The sequence below is a fragment of the Indicator indicator genome, chromosome 14 (genome assembly GCF_027791375.1).
Source record: "Indicator indicator isolate 239-I01 chromosome 14, UM_Iind_1.1, whole genome shotgun sequence".
Classification (NCBI taxonomy): domain Eukaryota; kingdom Metazoa; phylum Chordata; class Aves; order Piciformes; family Indicatoridae; genus Indicator; species Indicator indicator.
The window spans coordinates 13,671,414-13,692,398 of NC_072023.1; the positions used below are offsets into that span (position 1 = coordinate 13,671,414).

Sequence of the window (20,985 nt, forward strand, 5' to 3'; positions counted from 1 at the left end):
GAAGATTTTAATTAGTCCAAGCCCACTTTATCCAGGGCTGTGCCACACTGATGCAACTATAGCCAAACCTGAACAGAAGACAATTTCATCTAAGAAACATTCCTGCTTTTATAAGCTCATGTGTAGAAGCCCATAAAGCTTACAACACCAACTACTCAATCATATCACTACTGTACTGCTCTTCAAGATGAAGGTCCCTACTTCTTTTAGGAATCCTACTTCTTGTGCATAACCACAGGTATTCTGGACTCCAAGATAAATTCTAATTTAAAGGATCGCACTGCATTGCAACTATAGTTTTTCTTCATACTGTTAACCCAACTACTGTGTAGCATAACTGTTTTGTGTTCATTGTTGCTACAGGTCATACCAGAGATGGCTTTAATTTAGCAGTACATGCTGCTTAAAGAGTAGGCTATGTAGCAAATTCCAGAGGGTTATGTGATGAACATGCAAATATATTCTCCAAAAGATACAACACATGGCAAATTTCCCCTCCACCACTCTCTTCAGCCATCATTTTAATGATGCAGACTTCTGTTCTGAGGGATCTTGGATAGTTATTTGTCATTTACCACCAAAAAACCATTGAAGAGCAGTAGTTTTGGTCAAGGATGGAATAGAACAGCTGAGAAGTGTCCTTCAGAGCTACTCTCTTGGGGACCCACCTTATTCCGACACCTTCAGTTATAGACCAGAGCTCAGCCCTACCATTAATTCACAGAACCACTTGCTTTGTGACCCTGCCATTAAAGACAGCAGTGCTATCTACTGCTCCAAATGTACCAGAGAAAGTCCCCACAGAAGTTACTCAGAGTGTTTCATCATAATCTGATGAAAAAGAAGACCTATTCCAGAACAGCACCTATGCCATCTTGCTGCTCGGTAAAAAGAAGACCAAGGAGAAGCAAAAGAAAGATTTTCTTACCCTGAAGATAACAAAGCTTTACCCCAGTCAGACTTGCACAAAATCACATTGGGTGCCTGGGGAAGCCAGGAGCTTGATCAGTCTCAGATGGAGATCAGTGACAAGTGGTGTCCTTCATGGGGTCTGTACTGGGACCTGTACTGTTTAATATTTTTATTAGTGATATAGACAGCAGGATCAAGTGCACCATCAGCAAGCTTGCAGATGATACCAAGCTTAGTGGGGCTGTAGATATGCCAGAGGGATGGGATGTCATCCAGAAGGACCTGGACAAGCTGGAGAGGTGGGTCCAGGCGAACCTCATGAAGTTTAACAAGACCAAGTGCAGGTTCCTGCACCTGGGCCAGAACAGTCCTCATTATCAGTACAGGCTGGGGGATGAGGTTATAGAAAGCAGCCCTGTGGAAAAGGACTTGGTTGTGCTGATGGATAAGAAGCTGGACATGAGCCAATAGTGTGTGCTTGCAGTGCAAAAGGCCAATCACATCCTGGGCTGCATCAAAAGCTGCATGACCAGCAGATTGAGAGATGATTCTGCCACTCCACTCTGCTCTGGTAAGACCTCACCTGGAGTACTGCATCCAGGTCTCGTCCCCTCAACATAAGAAGGACATGGGCCTGATGGAGCAGGTCCAGAGGTGGGCCATAAAAATGAACAAGGAGATGGAATATCTATTCTACAAAGACAGGCTGAGGGAGCCAGGGTTGTTCAGCCTGGGGAAGAGAAGGTTCTGAGGGGACCTAAGAGCAGCCTTCCAGTACCTGAAGCAGACCTGTAAGAAGGCTGGAGAGGGACTCCTTCTAAGGGCAGCTGGTGAGGTCTACAAGGAAACATTTACCCACCCTTTTACAGCAAACATATGTGGGAGCTGCTCTAGGCAGAAGCCACACAGTCAACACATCACTCCTTGGAATACAAAAGGGATTTGCTTCTTCCCTCAAAGGAAAAACAGTATAGTCCAAAACAGCAAAAGCATCTGCCATGACCACTACCACCTTCATGCCTCTAGAAAAGTCATACTCACTGCTCCCCCACAGGCATGCTTACCCTGCTGAGACCTCACAAGCTCAGAGAGGAGCCACAGCACAGCTTCACTAGCTGCTTTTCTGAGAAACCAGAGGTTCAGCTCTTGCAAAAGGGTGCAAAAATAGTATTTAGTCAGGTTGGAGACAGTTAATTGCAATGTCTTGATTTCCTACATTAGCTTCCCATAAAGAGATGCTGCACTGACTTTGTCAGGGTATCTGACAATGCAAACATCTGATCAAAGAAGGTAGCACAGAGCATCAGCTGAAACTAGGAAAATGCATGTGTTTGAAAGGGAGAGAGACTGTCTATAGATGTGTGACTATACATACAAAAACATGTCTAACCCCAGGTTTTCTGTCACATTTCAGGCTGTGAAATGGCTAGGTTTAGATCTGCACCACATGTATTTATGTCACATGAAATGCAAGCATGCACAGGCCTCCTGATCAAAGGGAGTTTCCCAGGATGTAAGAGAAGACACAAGACACCCCATGAAGTCTGTCTGGGCCGTTAGCAGTCCACAGCGGATGCACACAGCTGACTGAGGGAGGCAAAGACAGGTTGGTTGGTGATGCCATGGCTGCCCTTTGTGGTTCCACAAAGATAGCTATCAAGTTGCAAAGCACATGCTCCCTATCCTGTTTCTCTCTTGTTTATCTGTGTGAAGCAACGCAAAACCATATGCAGGTCTTCAATCTCAGTGTAAACCATATTATTCTTGTAATTAAATCCATGTCTGCAACCCATCTGAGAGGTTTTCTTCTTCTTCTTCCCTTCCCCCTTCCTTCCACTCCCCCTCTCCTTCCCCCCATCTTTGCTCCCCTCACCATTTACATCTCTCCAAACTTGTTTGGGTTTACACGCTGTGTCATTAAATTCCAGAAAAGTAAATGCTGCAGCTTCTCTCTCTCTCTAAGCACTGACATGCTGCTTTCTAGGCTGAAAATTAGATATGGAGTTAATTTCACTCTTGCAAGGACTCCACCTTGTATTTTTCTTTAGGTCTAACTTACAGGATGTTTTTGGCAGATGTGTAGTGGAAAAAGATCATGTTTGCTCTCTGCTTCCTCCCTACTCTGCTCCCCTTCTCCACTCCCATCCATTAGCCATAAAACAACACAGCCCAGCCAGATCCCAAACTGAAAGCAAGACAAAGCACCCACACAGCCCCCACTTCCATTCAGGGTAGCCCAGGATCTACAAGTAGGCCAGACAGAAATAAACAGAGTAAACAAAGAGCATCCTGTCCAAGCAGAGAGGGGGCTAAAGAAAGTGATGTCTTTCATTAAAATGCAAGGCAGGGACAGAAGCATACAGACAGTCAAAAGCATCACTGGAGCTTGCTGGGAGTAATAGGAGGAAAGCAACACACGATCATGCCATTATAAGGAAGCAAAGCACAGCACTCAACTGTACGCAAGGCACAACTGCATAATTCACCTACCAAGGACCACAGCAAGGGCAGCCAATCACATTCCTACCACCACCTCAAAACACCAGAGACACCAGAAGGCTGAGTAGTGCACACAGGTACAGTACCAGGCAACTATAGCCATGCAAATGTCACAGCCAATGACACTCTAAAACAGCATAGCTGCCTTTTTAGAAGAGGGATGGGGAAGGGGGAAAGGAGCGCAGCAGAGCCATAGCAACAGGTCAGGTGTTTGCCATTAGGTTCTCCAGGAGGAAGGGTAATGCAGCGCGTGTGCCTTCTCGGTTTTCAGAGCGTTTGTCACATAATAAAATCATCGGCATGGGAATTAATAGGAGAGTTTCGTTTAGTTCTGCAGCCTGCAGCTCCGAAGCCCTTACAGGTCCACGTGTGAAGTCCATGCCGTGCATACCCTTGTGTCTCCTGTTACACAACTATCACAAGCAAGCTTCACATTTTTCCACAGGCTGGTAGGGAAAATGCAGTGCACAGAGAGGTGGGGAAACAGTCAGGAGTTTCTGGCAGAACAGTAGTCTGTGTACCGCAAGTCTGCTCAGTTATTGGGAAAATTGAGCATGCTGCTTTTTTTTAACAGCCTAATCATATTTACTATTACATCAGACTTACCCACTACAAATTGTTCTCATGCAATGGAAGAATTTTTAATCTAATATCTTGGGCTCAGCTAATTTCCCAGCTGCAGAACTGCAATGATTTCCTATCTTCTCATTTTTGAGATAAGCCTATTAACTTGGGTATGTTTTAGGTTCAGGGTGTGATTATCTCCCTTCATTGCACTTGAGAGACAAAGAGTGACTTACAGTAAAATAACTTTGTTTTCCCCAAGTCAGCTCTTCAAGTCTGCCTCTCTGTGATGGAGATAGGCCTTTCCTGTTGCATTTCCCTTAGGCCCCTAACTTTCAGCACTGCCTCTTGGATACACTCTATTAACAGCAACTCTTATTTTACTACCAAAAAAAAAAAAATACACAGAGAAATCTCTGAAGTAACTCTTTCCAAAAAATGTCATGTAGAAAACATTTTCTTGTTTAAAATATATTTGAAAGTTTATTAAAAACCCCACAACCCAGCAGTACTGGTCAAATCCTGCTTGCATTTTTCCTTTGTTTTCAGGCACACTTACGGAAGAATAGCGGGGGGGGGGGGGAATAGATGAAGCTTGATGCTCTATTCAGATATACAGTGGAGCAGACAGAACTTTCATTCACTTCAGTAGAACTGATTTACACTCAAGTATGAGAGAAGACACTCCAATCCTTGAATTTATGTCATTACAAAATGAAAAATAGTACTAACTCCCACAAGTGTGTTGAAAGCTTTTGATCCTTAATGTTTTTTCTTAAATCCCCAGGTCCTAGATTTACTTGATTATGTAAAAGGGACACACTTTCTCCTTAATTTTTAACTTAAGTTTTTAGCAATCATATTATAGAAATTAAAAAAAAAAAAATACTGAAACCATGAGATGAGAACACTCTTGGGACTGAAAGGCTGTGTATGCTGAAGTGGCTTGATCTCTTTTCTAGATCTCACTTTAATACAGAGCTCTTTGACCTGTGTTGATTTGCAGACCAAATTTGACACTAGAAATGTGGAAATTACACATATACAGAGTTCCATACAGCACACATCAATTCATTCCTCTTAGTCATCATTCATGAATTACTCTGAAATAAATGTTTATGGGTTGAAAACCACTAGTCTGATAATTTTGTGTGAGCTTGGCTAGTGCAGTTTGCCCACACAACGTTGATGCCACCAAGAAGGAGCTGGCCTGTTTAAAAGGGAGACTCTCTGAAGAGCCAGTTCATTGAAAAGACCTGGCTGCATAAACTTGCAAGTGCAAGAACTTTCTAACATTACAGATGTAGCAGCAGAACAAATCAACGTTTTGCTGTTCCCATAAAACAGTAACCCCAGCTCTCAGTAAAACACTACTGTCCCTAGGAAGGTGGTGAATAGCCTTGGCTTCTACCTTGCTGGGGAAGTGTCCTCTATTGACCACAGTGAGAACACTTGTGTCTCTGAAAACACTCTCCTAGAGAACAGCCTGCAGTATAAAAGCAGTCCTCATATTACCAGGACATTGCTATGGGCCCTATTTCTAAGAAAGCAACCACAGGAGCAGATCCATAAAATACAGTAAAATAAATGAGGAAGAAAGAAAAATTACAAAAAGCCTGGACCCATCCTTGCCTTTACTTACCACCAGTGATAAGACTGTAGACAGATAACAAAATGTCATAAGGTTGGACATACAGCCTGGTAGGGCTTATATTTTTGCATCATTTGACTCTGTTTCAAAAACCTGCCTGGAATTACTATTTCTCGATATTCCAAGATCTCAGCTACCTTTAGTTAATTTATTTTTTCCCAAAAGTTAGTAAAAGAACGTTTGTCTTTTATTCACTAGCCCGTTTTAAGTGAATGCAATCTGGCAAATAAGTTTGCCTAACAGATCATAGATAACAGCTTGTAAGAACTTTCCACTTGTATGCTGGTACTGGCAAGTCTATCTACAACATACCAATATAACTTAATTTCTATGAGCCTTTTCCTACAGCAAGTGTTAGCAGATGACTAATGATAACTGGATTTTGTCACCAATGGGTTACAGAATGAGTAGCTCCATGCTGTCCAGCAAAACTGAAACCTGAAGTGTGAGGGTGAACTGGTCCTCCAACCCTGGAGGTTTTTAAGACCAGGCCGGAGGAGGAGCTGAGCAACCTGATCTAGTGTGAGGTGTCACTGGCCATGGCAGGGAGGTTGGAATTGGATGATCTTTGAGATTCCTCCCAACCCTGACAATTCTGTATTCCACACCATCAGCATTCCCTGTAAGTTAAAGTCATTCTGTCAATTCCAGTTCAAATTAATTGAGTGTGGATCATGTCTACTATTTGTGCTATCTTCTAAATGAAATCAGATCTCCAAGTAAAACTGGTATTTAAATGGGTTTTATCTAATAACGAGTCAGATGTTGGCAGAACAGTCACCATGAAGACCAAGGTAAATAGGCACTATACTGTCATTAATTCGAATATTAGCATGGATTGATGACCATGCACTTAGAAGAGGGAATTGGGCAGCAGCTGGAATTAGTCTAGATTTCATGAAAAGTTATTAGACTGCAACAGAGACCCATTAGAGAGGTTTTCCAACCACAGAAATGGCAGCTTCTCATTATTAAGAGGTCTTGGATCCTCAGAAGCATTAGTAAAATTGAGCAAGGAACAAAAACACATCATTAACAGACTAATGAAAGGGTATGGGTGAGAAGAATTAGGGAACCACTGAATCACAGAATGGTTAAGGGTTGTAAGGGACCTCTGGAGATAACCAGTCCAACTCCCCCTGCTAAAGCAAGTTTACCTAGGTCACATTGCACAGGAACACATCCCAGCAGCTTTTGGAAGTCTCCAGAGAAGGAGAGCCCACAACCTCTCTGGGTAGCCTGTTTCAGTGCTCCATCACCCTCAATGTAAAGAAGTTTTTCCTTATATGTGAAACCTCCTTGTGATTAAAACATCTGATCATCTCACACTGACACACTCCTGTGCTCTAGTTTGTACCCATTGCCTCTTGTCCTATCACTGCCCACCACTGAAAAGAGCCTAGCCCCATCCTCTTGACCTCCATCCTACAGATATTTATAAGGAACAAGATCTGGAGGCAGAATCCAAATACTTCCCCTTCCTAGTCCCAGTATTTGGGACACAGAGCAAAAGATTTCATTGGTACCTAATTCCAGTTACTGCTTAGGAGCAAGCAACATTAGAGGCTTTAAAATAAATGTGCACAATCAGCAAAAGCACAAATAGAAAGGTCACAGGAGCCAAATCTACTCAGAACAAACCAGTTGGGGCTAGTTAACATAATCTGCTCTATTCACATAACTAACTTTGCTTCACTGAGGGCATGAACTTTTTTTGGAAAAGCTCAAATAATTAACTGTAAGAGCTTACACATTTTCTTTTCCTCAAGTTTATTTCCCCCTGAAATGAGAGCTCTTTGCACACAACTGCTTCTATCAATTCGCTCAAAACACTGAGTTTTCCTTGTTCTTTCCAGAGGGAGATTCTTGAAGAGATGGTATTGTTGAAGTGTAGCATTACACTCAATTCATCCTACCTCCTGTCCACTGTTCCTATCACTTTGGATAGATATAAAGAAAACCACATCTTACCTCATGGAAAAAGAGCAGGTTTCCAATGAAAGGAAGAGGTGGAGGATGTCGGATCCCTACTTTGCTTAGTCTGGAGAATGCAGACATGGAGTACCTGGAAAAAATAAGGTAGTCAGTCAGTTCCACATTTTGGCATGACAGGATTTACCATATAATCAGTTTGGATGATTTCCCTGGATTCAGACAGGGAGAAGATGCTTTCTGTGTTGGCCAAACAGGACTGCCAGTGACACTGCTCTGCAACTCCTCATGTCACAGAAGAAAACACAATACAGTGGTGTGCTTCAGAGAGGGTAAAAGAACGAAGGGCCTCAAATACAGGTCTGTAAATTGAGCAGTGGAAATAGAGAGGTTCTTCTCTTCCCATGTAGGGTCTTGTAAGTCAGAAGTGACTCTCCAAAGCTACATGAGGTTGTACATGAGAGCAAAACAGGCATTTGGGAGTTTGACTAATGTGGCACTGCTGGTAAAGGAGCAAGACAATTATTCAGGTGATTATTTCTTTTTTCTTCTATCACTAGTACCTATAGAGATGACAGAACAAGAATTCAAACTAGTCTCAGTTGTGTCTGAGCCAAGACACTGTTGGTATGTTGAAATCAGGCCTAGCATTTGGCCCAGATATGCTGACTAAGTCATTTTACAGCTGCCAGTCAGTAAATTAAACAAATATAAAAAATACAGGGAAACAAAACCCAGACCGAAAACCTTCATGCATCCCTTGTTTCAGATGAAACCGTGGCGTGTTGGCAGGGATAATACAAGAAAAAAGAAAGAAAAAACAGCCCCAAAGTATTTTTTTCCCTTGTACCGTCCCCCCCCTTTCTTAATACAGACAATGGATTTAAGTCAGTGGACTTCAGTGAAACCAAAAGAGCAGGAGCTAACAGTAGCAACTTGTCAAAGACACAATAATATTGAATGCTATCATGCTGAACTCTATCACCAGGAGGACCAGTGAAAAAGGTCTTTAATAGAGGCTCTGTCTATATTAACACCTTAGCTTAGACCAACAAAATACTTTTAAAGCTCTCTCCCTGCATGACAGTTCTGTATCCAGGACAGCCCAAGCACATGTATCCACACTTCCTTGAGAGGAAACCCAACTTGAAGTTTTGTTCCCATCCTTCATCTCCTACCAGGGGAGGTCAAGAACTAATATACAGTGCTTCAGCTTTGGACCCTAGGTACATGAAAGTGTTTGGTCCTGGGGAGCAAATTAAATCTAGCCTAAAATAAAAGCTGCGAATTGCCTATAGTGTAAGAGTTGCAGTATCAACTGCTTTAGTCTATCAAGTCTGCAAGTCACATGAATGACATAACAGAGAGACTGCAGAAGCAGTACCCCCTCAGACCCCAGTGGGCTTATTCTTTCTTGAATACTAGCATATAGTCCTGTTTACTCTGAAGACTACACTAACCTATTGCTGTGACTTGGACTTCTTCTTCAGGACCAATGCCACATTTGAAATGCCCTACATGAAGCAGGCAGGAATATTCTAGTTCAACCCAATGGGCAAACAGTGCATTGGGTCAGGGCAAAGTGGAGAGAGACAAGAGGAGCAAACGCCAGAAAATGGTCCTTTTTCTCCAGTAGGAGGGAAAGGAAACAATGGTGTTGTGAAATGAAATACACAAAATTAAGAGAATTAAATCTCACACGACCAGCAAAGTAGAATGGAACTTAAGTATTGAGTTAGCAGGTTTTTGTGTTTGTTTCCCTGAAGATTTCCTGCAGCACAGTACCTACTCTTTTAATGAGTTTTCTTATGTGAGGATATTTTACAAAAATCATAATCAGAAAATAGAGATTTTAAAACTTTAAAGTAGCAACAATGGGGGTTTTGATGGGGCAGTACAAACCTTCACAAAAACCCTCTCAGTAGAAATTATATGTCATCAGTCTACACAAGGATACTATTTCAGTATGAGAGGGTATTGTGGAGTAAAGGCACAGAAGTCAACATTTATTATGCATTTAATACATATTATTGACTTTTTGGCTACTTTAAAAGTATGAGCTTTTCCTTATATTTACAGCTAATACTCTTGGGGACAAAAATGTTTTAACTTCATAAAGACAAACAGCCGACATGATACATTTTCTTTCCAAAAGAAAGGATTTTTTGTTGCTGTTTGAAACTACCTGAAGTGTCACAGCAAAGTCCTCATCTTCAGTATATAAACAGTGCGAAAGATGAAAATCTCTCTCAGTGGAAACCTGTCTGTTCTGTGGCATTTTATCTTGACTGTTTTCATTGTAAAATACATAACAGATCACAAAACAGCAGCCTGGATTACAGTAAACTGCTAATTTCTCTGTAGACCAGACACTCCTGGTGTGTCTACACATGGCAGTAGTGTGTAGACTCCTGCTCTTCATGTAGTGAAAACTGGAAAATGACTGCAACAGAGCCTTACACTAGAGAAAGTAAACTACATGATCACCAGCATTTAAAAAGGAACAAAATTAATAAGTACAGTGCATTCCATTTCAGGAGGCAAGAAACATACAGACTCTGAAAACTATTTATGCCTAGATGAGCAGTTCATCTTTGTCAGCATCTGAACATCACTGGCATCTCCACACAACTGAGGATTTGCTTTCCTTTTTCCCTTCTTAACGTGGTTTTCTCTGATGCTTTTTATTCAGACACCTTTTGAAAGCCTACTTCAAATGGAACGGAATGTGGTTTACAATGAGATGGGAAACAGAAGCACTGTAGTCAAGCTACACATAGAAATAAAGTGACAAAAGGGTAAGGCCATCAGGAAAAGAAAAAAAAGAAAACAAAAAAAAACCCTCATCAATAAACACATCTAGCTCTAGCATGTGATTTCACAATGTTTCTGGTATTGTAGAAATATCTGCAGTTTTGCATAAAAGAACAGTGTGCAAGGGCTTAAACACTGACAGTGCTGCATGCATGAGAGAAGGAAGATTCAACACTTCACAGTTAACCTTGACTTTGACCGTTTATAGTGTAACAGCTTACTTTCTGCAACCTTAAATATTGAGAGCTTTTTTTTAACCCCTACCTCTGCAGTATTTCAGTTCATCCCCACCATTTTGGGTGAGGGAGAGAGAGGAAGGAGTGGCTTGGTGGTGTGCCTTTTTTTTTTTCTTTTAAAAGACAAAAACTGTTCTTTTTTTTAAAGAAAAAAAATGTTTGCTATATAACATACAATAAACACCAGCAATACATGAATCTGACAGCTTCATGGCACAAAGTTTTGCCTCTTCAGCCAGAAACAACTGATAACTCACATGGGCTAATTCATGTGTTTCAGCTACTCAGCACACCCATGACACACACCTGGCCAGTAGCTTACAAGCTGCATGCAAGTACACTGTGAAACAACAGCTAGGCTTGCTGCTGGGAAGGGAAGGTAGGCTAGAGCTGGAAGAGTGCAAACAGCCATGAGCCATTCATCTGGAGAAGCTGTACAGCTAAATGGAACAGTTCTGAGCCTGCCTTATCACCAGCAGGAAGTCTTACGTCTCACTCTGCCACTAAACACACTTCTTTGTTAATTTATCACAAAAGTAATCTGTGATCAGGCAACCTTCTGCTGTTGCTGTGGATGCACACTAAGGGTAGAAGACCAGCCAATGGACCAGAAGGGCTAAGTCAAATGTAAAATCTAGAAGAGATACTGAGAGGTGACTAAGATGACCAAAGATAAGGAATAACTTCTGTACAAATAATAAGGCTATAATCCTAATCCTGGAAAAAAGCAGCAACCAGTGAAAGATATACCAAACATATTTAGGATCCTGCATGTCTTAAATAAAGTATTACTACCAACAATCGAAATTTTAAAAAATATTAGAATTCACAAATTAATATTCAGGTAGTAAGATCAAAAAATAAGCACTTTTCCAAGTAATCTATATGCTATGGAGCTCCTTTCCATGGGATGTTGTCTATTCCAGAAGCTTAAAAAGCTACCAAAAGTGATTAAATAAATCAATGAAAAGGGGGAAATCAGCAGGCACTTTTAATTCACAAATTTAGCAAATGCCAGAGAGAGACATGGGAAAGATTAAAGGGAAGGAGGAAAAATGAATCAAATGTATTTTTCTAAGCAGGAAACTCATCCGTAAGTTTCCAATGGCTGAATGAGAGATTATACTGTTGTAAAACCTAAAAGATAAAACCCCAGACACTTGAATTTTCTTAAGAGGAAGAAATCTGCGTGCAAAGGAATGGGCATGAGAAAGGATAGAACTCTGATGGCAGCAATATTTACTAGACAATCCAGCACATTCTTACACAAAGGAGAAACATACCCTAATATTTACACATATAGAGCTTCCTGCACAACTATTAATTTAAAATCCTAGCATTATATTTTGAAGAAAGTGACAAGACATCAAACGGAACCAAAGGAATGGCAGTAACAAAGTAGATCAATAAACAACTCAGTAACTCTTTGAAGATGTTCAGATGGCCTCTGAGAGCTAGATGTTCTCTGTATATATTAAACACAACTGTTCGAAGAAAGTTAACATGCCAAATTCCTGTAGGCCAGCATAACAGATCTAAGCTCTCTGAAATACGAAATTCTATCCACAAAACACCATGCAAAGAAAAAATAATAAGGAAGAGTTAAAATCAACAGATAACTAAACAAATTGTGGTGGATATATACTCAGCAGGACTAGCCCCCTGGCCAGACAGGTCAGGACTGATCAGTACTGCAAGAAAAAGTATCATACAGTCTACCATTAAGGGCAATCAATTTGTGTAGCGGATAACATGACATAGTTTCAAATTCTACACTACAGTGTTCAACACACTGTTGAAATTACCCCAAATTTCTCTCAATAGAGAAAGCACATCACTCCTTCTACATCTAAGTAATGCACAACCTAATAATATCTGAAAGCTATAAACTAGGACACTCAGAGATAAAACAGTGATGTTATTTAATCTCATTGTTGGGAGTTGGGAGGTGTGTTATTTTGGAAGACTGGGTAGGAAAACAAAGCCTTTTGCTGAAATAATGGAAATCATTCTTGCCAAACGAGATAATCATCATGCATTTTCACCTATTTTCCTCTATTTACATATACCCATACTAGATCAAAGTTAACAATAGGATGTATTTTGCTCACAAAGTAGGGATAATATACAAAATAACGGTAGCCTCCCCAGCATTAGAATGATGGCTCATATAAAAATATACAAGCACTACCTACACAGCACAGTCTGCTGAAAACATTGATGTCCTCCCCAGGCTGGCTATAGAGTTACATTCCCTCTCTGGGAAATTTTGCATTATGAATACTGCAGCAGGGTCACTGGAAAGCTGCCATCACAGAAGTCTTCCCTCTAGTCAGATGCTCAGGATATTTAAGGTAGAAAATCATTATGTGGTCCCATTCTGACAAAGGAACATGCAGAACTCAGGCCTTGCAAATAAGCATTGCAGCCTAAGTACATACCCTCTACCAGACAGACACAACCACTCCAGAAAGAGTACTGGCTAAAAGAAAAACAAAACAAAACTGAATCAGCTGTCCATCCCCAAAAGACAGGTAGGTCCTGAAGCACACTCTCACAAAACACAAAAGAGAAAAATAAATCAGTCATAACCTTTTCAAACCTCAGTCAACAAAGATTACCAAATTTTCCTTTGCTGTAGCCCTGGTAGAAATAGACCTTGTCACTGAAAGGAAATACACTTTGTTGTGTAAAATACCAGGCTCAGAGTAAGGAATTATTACTATTCCTAAAAGAAAAAAAGAATAATAGAAGAGAATATCCACAAGTATAACCTCATGTCATTCTCAAGGTAAGCTTCAAACAGACTTCAGCCATTTTGGGCTAAGGCTGTTTGAGTATTGCAATTTCATTTTCAAGCTCAACAAATTTCCACTTTTTAACTAGTGCTGTGTTGTAGTGCTGTAATACCAGTTTCAGAGATAATGAGAACTTCCATGTAACACTTGCTCTCCTTAATCACTTGCATGCACTCTCAGTGTTTTAATTTTGACATAATTGCACAAGAAAAAGACAGGCATGCACACTTGCACCATCTGCCTCCACGGAGGCAGATGTTTTCCAGATGCAAAACCTAAAGGACCACAGTATTAATTATTACTACATCCAAACGTTTGCTAATGCACCAGGAATAATGTGCAAGAAAGGCCAAATTATATGTCCAATATTAAATTTATACCTCATCTATCTGCTAACAATAATTGTTTAATCCATACCATCCTGGTCTGCTGAATGATTTTTTCAGTGCCTGTTAAAAGAACCAATAGGCTCAAGTGACTGGTTGCAGTAAGGCTGCAGGTTGTCACAGTGTGTTTAAAGTTTTGGGGGTTGCTTTGATTTTAAAAAAAGAAAAAAAAAATTAGCAGTGAATCAGGGCCAATTAAATTAAAAAGGCCATACTGAAAAGCAACACGTTTCACCATGCCCTGGGAGAGACAGATGGTCTGTACAGCAGGCCAATGACAATATTTCATCACCTCTCTCGGAGTGCAGCCCTTTCACACTGGGCAATACTTTTCCAAGTAAAGAGGAAATGAACAGGAGTCATAAACCCACAGCTTCAGCCCTTCATCATTGGCTCAACACCTTTAAACAAAATGAGGGAGGTCAACATCACCAAAGGCTGTGGGCTCCTTATAGCAACATATATCCCTGGCAAAGCAGATGGAAACTCCACCCCATGAGAGTACAAAGGGTGGTCTCCTCACCAAGAGTGTCCACAGCAGATCTGCGTCTGGTGCATATGTAAGGCCATACATGATGCCTGCAGGAAGCCTGGGTCAGAGCTGATAGCTAAGCTCTGCTTCTTTAACCATAGGCCAAACCTTCCCTTTGCTCCCCAGGACCACTGATACCACACATTTCTTATGGACCAATTTAGAATCATAGAATCAGTCAGGGTTGGAAGGGACCACAAGGATCATCTAGTTCCAACCCCCCTGCCATGGGCAGGGACACCTCACACTAGAGCAGGCTGGCCAGAGCCTCATCCAGCCTGGCCTTAAACACCTCCAGGGATGTGGCCCCAACTACCTCCCTGGACAACCCATTCCAGGCTCTCACCACTCTCATGGGGAAGAACTTCTTCCTCACTTCCAGCCTGAATCTCCCCACTTCCAGCTTTATTCCATTCCCCTGAGTCCTATCACTACCTGATATCCTAAAAAGTCCCTCCCCAGGTTTCTAGTAGCCCCCTTCAGATACTGGAAGGCCACAATAAGGTCACCTCGGAGCCTTCTCTTCTCCAGACTGAACAGCCCCAACTCTTTCAGTCTGTCCTCATAGGAGAGGAGCTCCAGCCCTCTGATCATCCTGGTGGCCCTTCTCTGGATACGTTCCAGCATGTCCATATTGTAATAGGGGCTCCAGAACTGGACGCAGTACTCCAGGTGGGGTCTCACCAGAGCAGAGTAGAGGGGGGGAATCACCTCCCTTGACCTGCTGGCCACACTTCTCTTGATGCAGCCCAGGATTTGGTTGGCTTTCTGGGCTGCAAGTGCACATTGACAGCTCATGTTGAGCTTCTTGTCCACCAGCACCCTCAAGTCCCTCTCCTCAGGGCTGCTTTCCAGCCAGTCACTGCCCAGCCTGTATTTGTGCTTGGGATTGCCTCAACCCCCTTTTAATTCTCACAGATATTGTGAGGCACACAGAAGAAAATGGCCTCAAGGCCATAAATATTCTTTCTTCAGCCAAGAAGACTGAAGTTTGCACAAACAGGTGCATTGCTAGAAACACAGTTTTCAGAAACCACAGCAAAATTTCATAGTTTTTTTTTGCCTCTATCCCCAAGTAATTACATATCTTAATTTTGTAATTAGACATCTTAATTTCATAATTAAAAGGACTTGAAGTTTCAGCTTAATGAGTCTTCCTAATTGTTATGCAAGTACGTATCCTGGTGACACAACTCCTTTTCCAGAAAACATGGCACCTGTTCCTGTATGCATCTCAACCATTCCTACATACCAGGAAACAACCTTATGGATGAGCAGTGCAGTTTCATGTTTAAATCAAGGAAAGAAAGTCTGCTTAGGAACCTGATCATTCTGACTTTTCATTGCCATCAAGGAGGTACTCACTAGGCCACTGGTCCATTATTTCACAGGGTCAAAAAGGGGTTGCAACACTATGGTGGCTACATTCCTGAAATATTGTCTAGCACACACATCAAGCAGTGTTGTGCTGTGCAGGCAAAGCCAAGTTGTATCCCCACTAGTGCGTATGCACTGCAGCTGCCTTTCATTTTTTAATCCATGCAGTTGTGGTCTATCAAACAACATATTTGATGCCTGTTGCTGTCAGGCAACTGGTTTTAGAGTTTGGGTCTTGTACCACATTTCTCAGCAGCAGCAGTAAGTATAGAGCCACTCAGTGCTATTAAGAACCAGCTGGCACAAGGGTTGCATGGAGTTGCACCCTTCCAGGGAAAGCCTTGGGAAAGACAAAATTGCTTCAAGAGGCTCAATGTCTCCCAGTACTTTTGGGTCTCAGATGACTTCCTTGACTGAAGGTGAGGAATACAGCCCTTCCCCCTTTTAGAGACCAGCCTGTCAGCATATATATAGCAGGATGGCAGGCATCAAAGCATTGACAAAAAGAGTTACTGGAACAATGTTGCAGGAATCTTCCCCACTTGTAGTCCCCAGTGACCAGCTCTGATGGACTACAGAGACAGTTCATCTCCCTTCAGACAGTTCTGGATAAATGCAGACAGACCTCATGGTTACACAGAACATGATTATTTTTATTTTTTGGTTTTGTTTTGAAGTTAACCTCAAGGGGCCACCATTCATCCACTTTACCATATATGGCAGAGGTCCTGCCAACCAGAAACAGGTAAGATCAGAGCACCAGAGATCATTTTATAGTGTCCAGAGAGCCTGAATTAATGGTCCACAGCCCAACTTTCATCTGGCATTTCCTAACTTGTGTGTGCTTGACTTTACAACCTCATTAATGTGCCTTTAACGCAATTTTCTGTTCTCAGGTTTTTTAAAAAGATCATTAGAAATCCATCATATTGCATCATTTTGAAGACCCTCATTGCATCATCAAAAGACCCTAGGACTATGGCAGCAACCTTTGCCAAATGAGCTCATGGTGGAACTGCCAGAAGAAGCAGGTTGTCTTTCACACAAGGGAGTATCTCAGTTTCTTCTTCTCTAATCTCATTCTTACCCGACTGTTTGCACAAGTCCCCTCCTTTCTTACTACTTGACACCCACAGTACACAACCTTTTCCTCCTCCCAGCAGTGCTGCACAGAGGTGGTGGGTGAGTTAAGACCAAAAGGGCTGGGCGAGAGGTGACACAGGCTCCCCACTTGCAGTTCTCTCAGTTCCTGCAATTGGAACAAGCTGAACTGCTCTCAGGGTTTGCCTCCTGTTCAACCCTCAGCACAAACAAGGGGTGGGATCATACTTAACAAAGACAGAATCCGAAATATTTGCTTAAAATTATATAATATCATAGAGTTTCCAGTGAATGTGTGCAAGCTGCAATTTTTCAAGGACTGTTTTTACAATTCCATGAGAAAGGCAAAAATTCCATCCACTACCAATACCCACCTCCTCTCACCAAACATGGAATCCCTGCATCAAAGCCAATATAAAAATCAAACACAACCTCTAAAGAACAATTTAAAAAAAAAACAACCAAGCACACAAACAAAACCCAACCAACAACAAAACCAACAAATCTGCAAACAGCAAGATCATGAAAATAAAACAAACCAAGTAACATTTTTCTTTAGCTTTTGTCTCAGAAACTACAGATCTTATTTTAACCTTAATTTTTCAAAAATTCCACCTAAGGCAAACACCAATCCTGGTAAACTTCAAGCCCAGCTGCTTAGAGTTTGATAAAGCAATAGGCAATTGAAAATAGAGTTGTATAATGGGAGCATCAAACAACCTTAATTTGTGGTGCTCTCAAACTCAGCTGTAATTAAGTATGCCAGATTAAAAATAAAGGAAGTGCTGGCTCTCAGTCTGAGCGTGCACATAAAATTTCAGCTCATAGCTAGTTATTTCATGCAAGTTCTAATCCATTATTGTAGGGAGGTGGCAATGACAATGCTGTCTGACCCTTAATTACAGGAAAGATGCGATAATACTGTGCATACCAGACAGCCTAAGATAAACTTGAAATTAATATTGTAGATTCTGCCTGCTCCCTGTGACTTAAAACTGGGAGTACTCTGGTGCCACAGGAAGAAAGGGGTTCTCTTTATTTTTCTTTTCTTGCTCACATTTTCATTTCATTTTGCATCATTCCCAATTATAAATAAAACCCACCACAAATTCAGTTACACTTTGCACCATCCAGGTACAAAGGAGGCACAAACACCTCTGGAGGAGTGATCCCATACCCTTGCAGGTGGCTTAATGAGCCAGCTGAAACAACATAGAAGGACATACTGGAAGTGAAAATGCTTCAGGGAACAAATGACAATCTCCTACATCACAAAAAAGCACCATTGTTGCCTATGAAGCCTTAGAATTAAACATGAGATTCACACCTAAACAGTGCAAATCCAGAATTCTCTTTTGCTGCATGATGTAATATCACTAGAATTAAAGTGAAGGGTGTCCAAAGCTCCCATTGTGAAGCACTGTGGTCACCAAGGAGCGACATCATTAATTTCTGAAGGGAACAAGAGACTATCATTACAGCCTCAAGGCTCCTGCATATACGAACAGTGAGTGGAAATACAGAAGTGGTGTTCAAAGGCTTGTGGAAATACAGAAAATACCTCCTCTTTTCCTTTGCACTTCATTCATGACTTCTTGAGTACCTATAGACTGACAAGAGCTGAGCCCACAGGAAACTCAGTTCATTTCATAACATGAATTAATCTTGTAAGAGACAAAGTAGCTAAAGCAAGGGATATACATCATTTTATTCCCTTCCCCAACACTATCAGAATACCCTTTAGTAACCATACACATGAGACAGGAAGGGCAGTAAAATTATTTCAACCACCTCTCAATGTGCTTGAGTAGTCAGCCACCACCAGCAGCCCATGTAAGCTATTGCAGGCTACTAACAAAGGCAAATACCTGCTACAAAACAGAAGGTACTTGAATAGATGCCAAAGCCAAAGGAAAAGCAGAATTTCAAACAGAGTAGATTAAAGGATCTTGGAAAGCAAACTTCAAGGAGATTCTCTGAACTTGAAAAACTGCCTAAAAAAAGTGGGCTCAAGTGTTGCTCCCAAGTGCCATCCAGATTAAAAGCAAAACAAAAGCAATTGGTGTTTCCTGGAGCTCTGAATCACCCATTCAAGCTGTAAGGAGACCAAGCAACCAACTACATGCAGGAATAGCAATACTAGGTACGCACCAAGCGTCAAACTCAGAGCAAAATGGACTGAGAGGTATTTTCCTTCTTTAATCACTAAAATAATGCAATAACACTGCACATTCTTTGTAAAACAGAAGGTTGGACTGTTCAGACAGAAATATACATTTTAAGATAATATGCTTCTCTCTGGGCTGCTGGGTTTTTAAAAAAAGTGCTTGTTGCACATTATCTCATCTTCTGACTGCACTTTGAAATCCATTCTGGCTGTTCCTCCTTGACAAAGATAAATTCCAATCCTTAGGAATGATTCTCTTTATAAAGGAACCCTTGTTCAAGTTGGATAAATTTCATGTAGAGCTTGACATGGAAAGGGCTTTCCTGGAACAGAGTTGATTTGCATTACTCGGTGTCATAGCACATGACAGCTTACTTTGCAGCCTGCTTGTCTGCATCTTCCGTAATCCACACGACCACAGCCCTCCTCTCCATGAAGCACTTGTGCATGTGACAGGAAGAGCTAATGTTAACGAAGCATCCTTGCTCTCATGTCATGTTCTCTCTCAAATTCTTTATTTGTCAGGCTCGTGGATGCAATTTGTAATCACTTCTCTCTGCTAACAAAGGAAAGTCCATCACTGTGGCCTTTTGCTTTGATTTTTGTGTTCAGTTTTGGGCAGCTCACTACAAGAAGGACACTGAGGTGCTGGACCATGTCCAAACAAGAGCAGCTAAATTGATGAAGGGCCTTGAACACAAGTCTTATGAGGAAGAACTGAGGAAATGGGGGTTGTTTAGACTTCAGACTTCACAGCCCTCTACAGCTACCTCAAAGGAGGTTGGAGCAAGGTGGGAGTCGGTCTCTTTTCACATGCAACAAATGACAGGACAAGAGGAAGTGGCCTGAAGTTGTGCCAAGGGAGGTTCAGGTTGGATATTAAAAAAAATTGCTTCACATAAAGGATTATCAGGCATTGGAACAGGCTGCCCAGGGAGGTGGTAGAGTCACCATCCCTGGAAGAATTTAAAAGATACATGGATGTGGTGCATACGGATGTGATTTAGTGGCAGTAGCTTAGCAGTAGTGGTAGGATTATGAGTTCTAAGCAAGTGGTTGGACTTGATGATCTCAAAGGTTTCTTCCAACTTCAACAGTTCTATGATTCTATTCTATGACTCTTGGGGTTTTTCTTGCACAAATAATGTGCCATACAATTCTGTCAGAGACTCCCTTCAAAGCACTTCTCAAGGGACCTGCTATTGCACTTCTGTCCTAGCCCACCCTCTCTCCTTCACTTAAACAGGCTCAAATGCTCCCAGTATATGAAAGCAAAATGCTTCAGTGGCTCAATTGCAAACTCACTGAGACAGCAATCATCTTTCCATTACATCACACAGCCCTCATATGCACAGTGGAGCCCTGATCTTTGACAGGAGTTTCTAGCTCCTGTTGAAATGAAAATGATAAATAAATCATCATCACCACGAGGTCCCCTGAAGTGGAGGGAAGTCTGTGCACTGCCATTTGATTACTTTTTAACTACCACAATGAACTAAAATTCCACAGGGTGGTAACAATGGTGAGACATTACCATGAACGATTCACCTTCAAAGAGAGACAAGAGGAATGCTGAAGCTCAGAGAAGCCAGTTTTCTTCACCCTTTTCTCAGGCACCTGGGCCTGAGATATCACTGATATTTTCCAGAGGCAGAACAAAGAAACTGGATGCTGATACACATAGGCTTTATAAGAGATTAAGAAGTTGATAAAAATGAAAGGACTGACAACAGAAATGGGATTGAGAGCAGAAGAGAATAAGAACAAGGCATAATACAAATTACAGAAATCCTGTCAGGAAGAAAGAGGCTTGTTGAAAGAAATGAAAGAGCCACTCATCTAGTCAAAGTCTCAGAGAAGTCATGTACTGGAGAGGGAATGTAGGGTGTCAGCACTGCCTTGAGCCATATATAAGGAAGAGACTCTGATGCTATGAAATAGGCTCATTAATTATTACAACTGGATTTGTGTATTTCTTGTGCTACACTAAAACAATGATAATTTTTTTAAGGCTTG

At 41.5% G+C, this 20,985-nt stretch overlaps 1 protein-coding gene across 1 annotated transcript in view; it reads right to left on the reverse strand.

Moving 5' to 3' along the window:
* TBXAS1 (thromboxane A synthase 1) overlaps positions 1-20,985 on the reverse strand; it is a 222,765-nt gene that overhangs the window by 162,547 nt on the left and 39,233 nt on the right. The window contains exon 2 of the mRNA XM_054386528.1: positions 7,598-7,691. Coding sequence (XP_054242503.1) covers positions 7,598-7,691 — 94 coding nt within the window. The remainder of the gene's footprint in view (positions 1-7,597; positions 7,692-20,985) is intronic.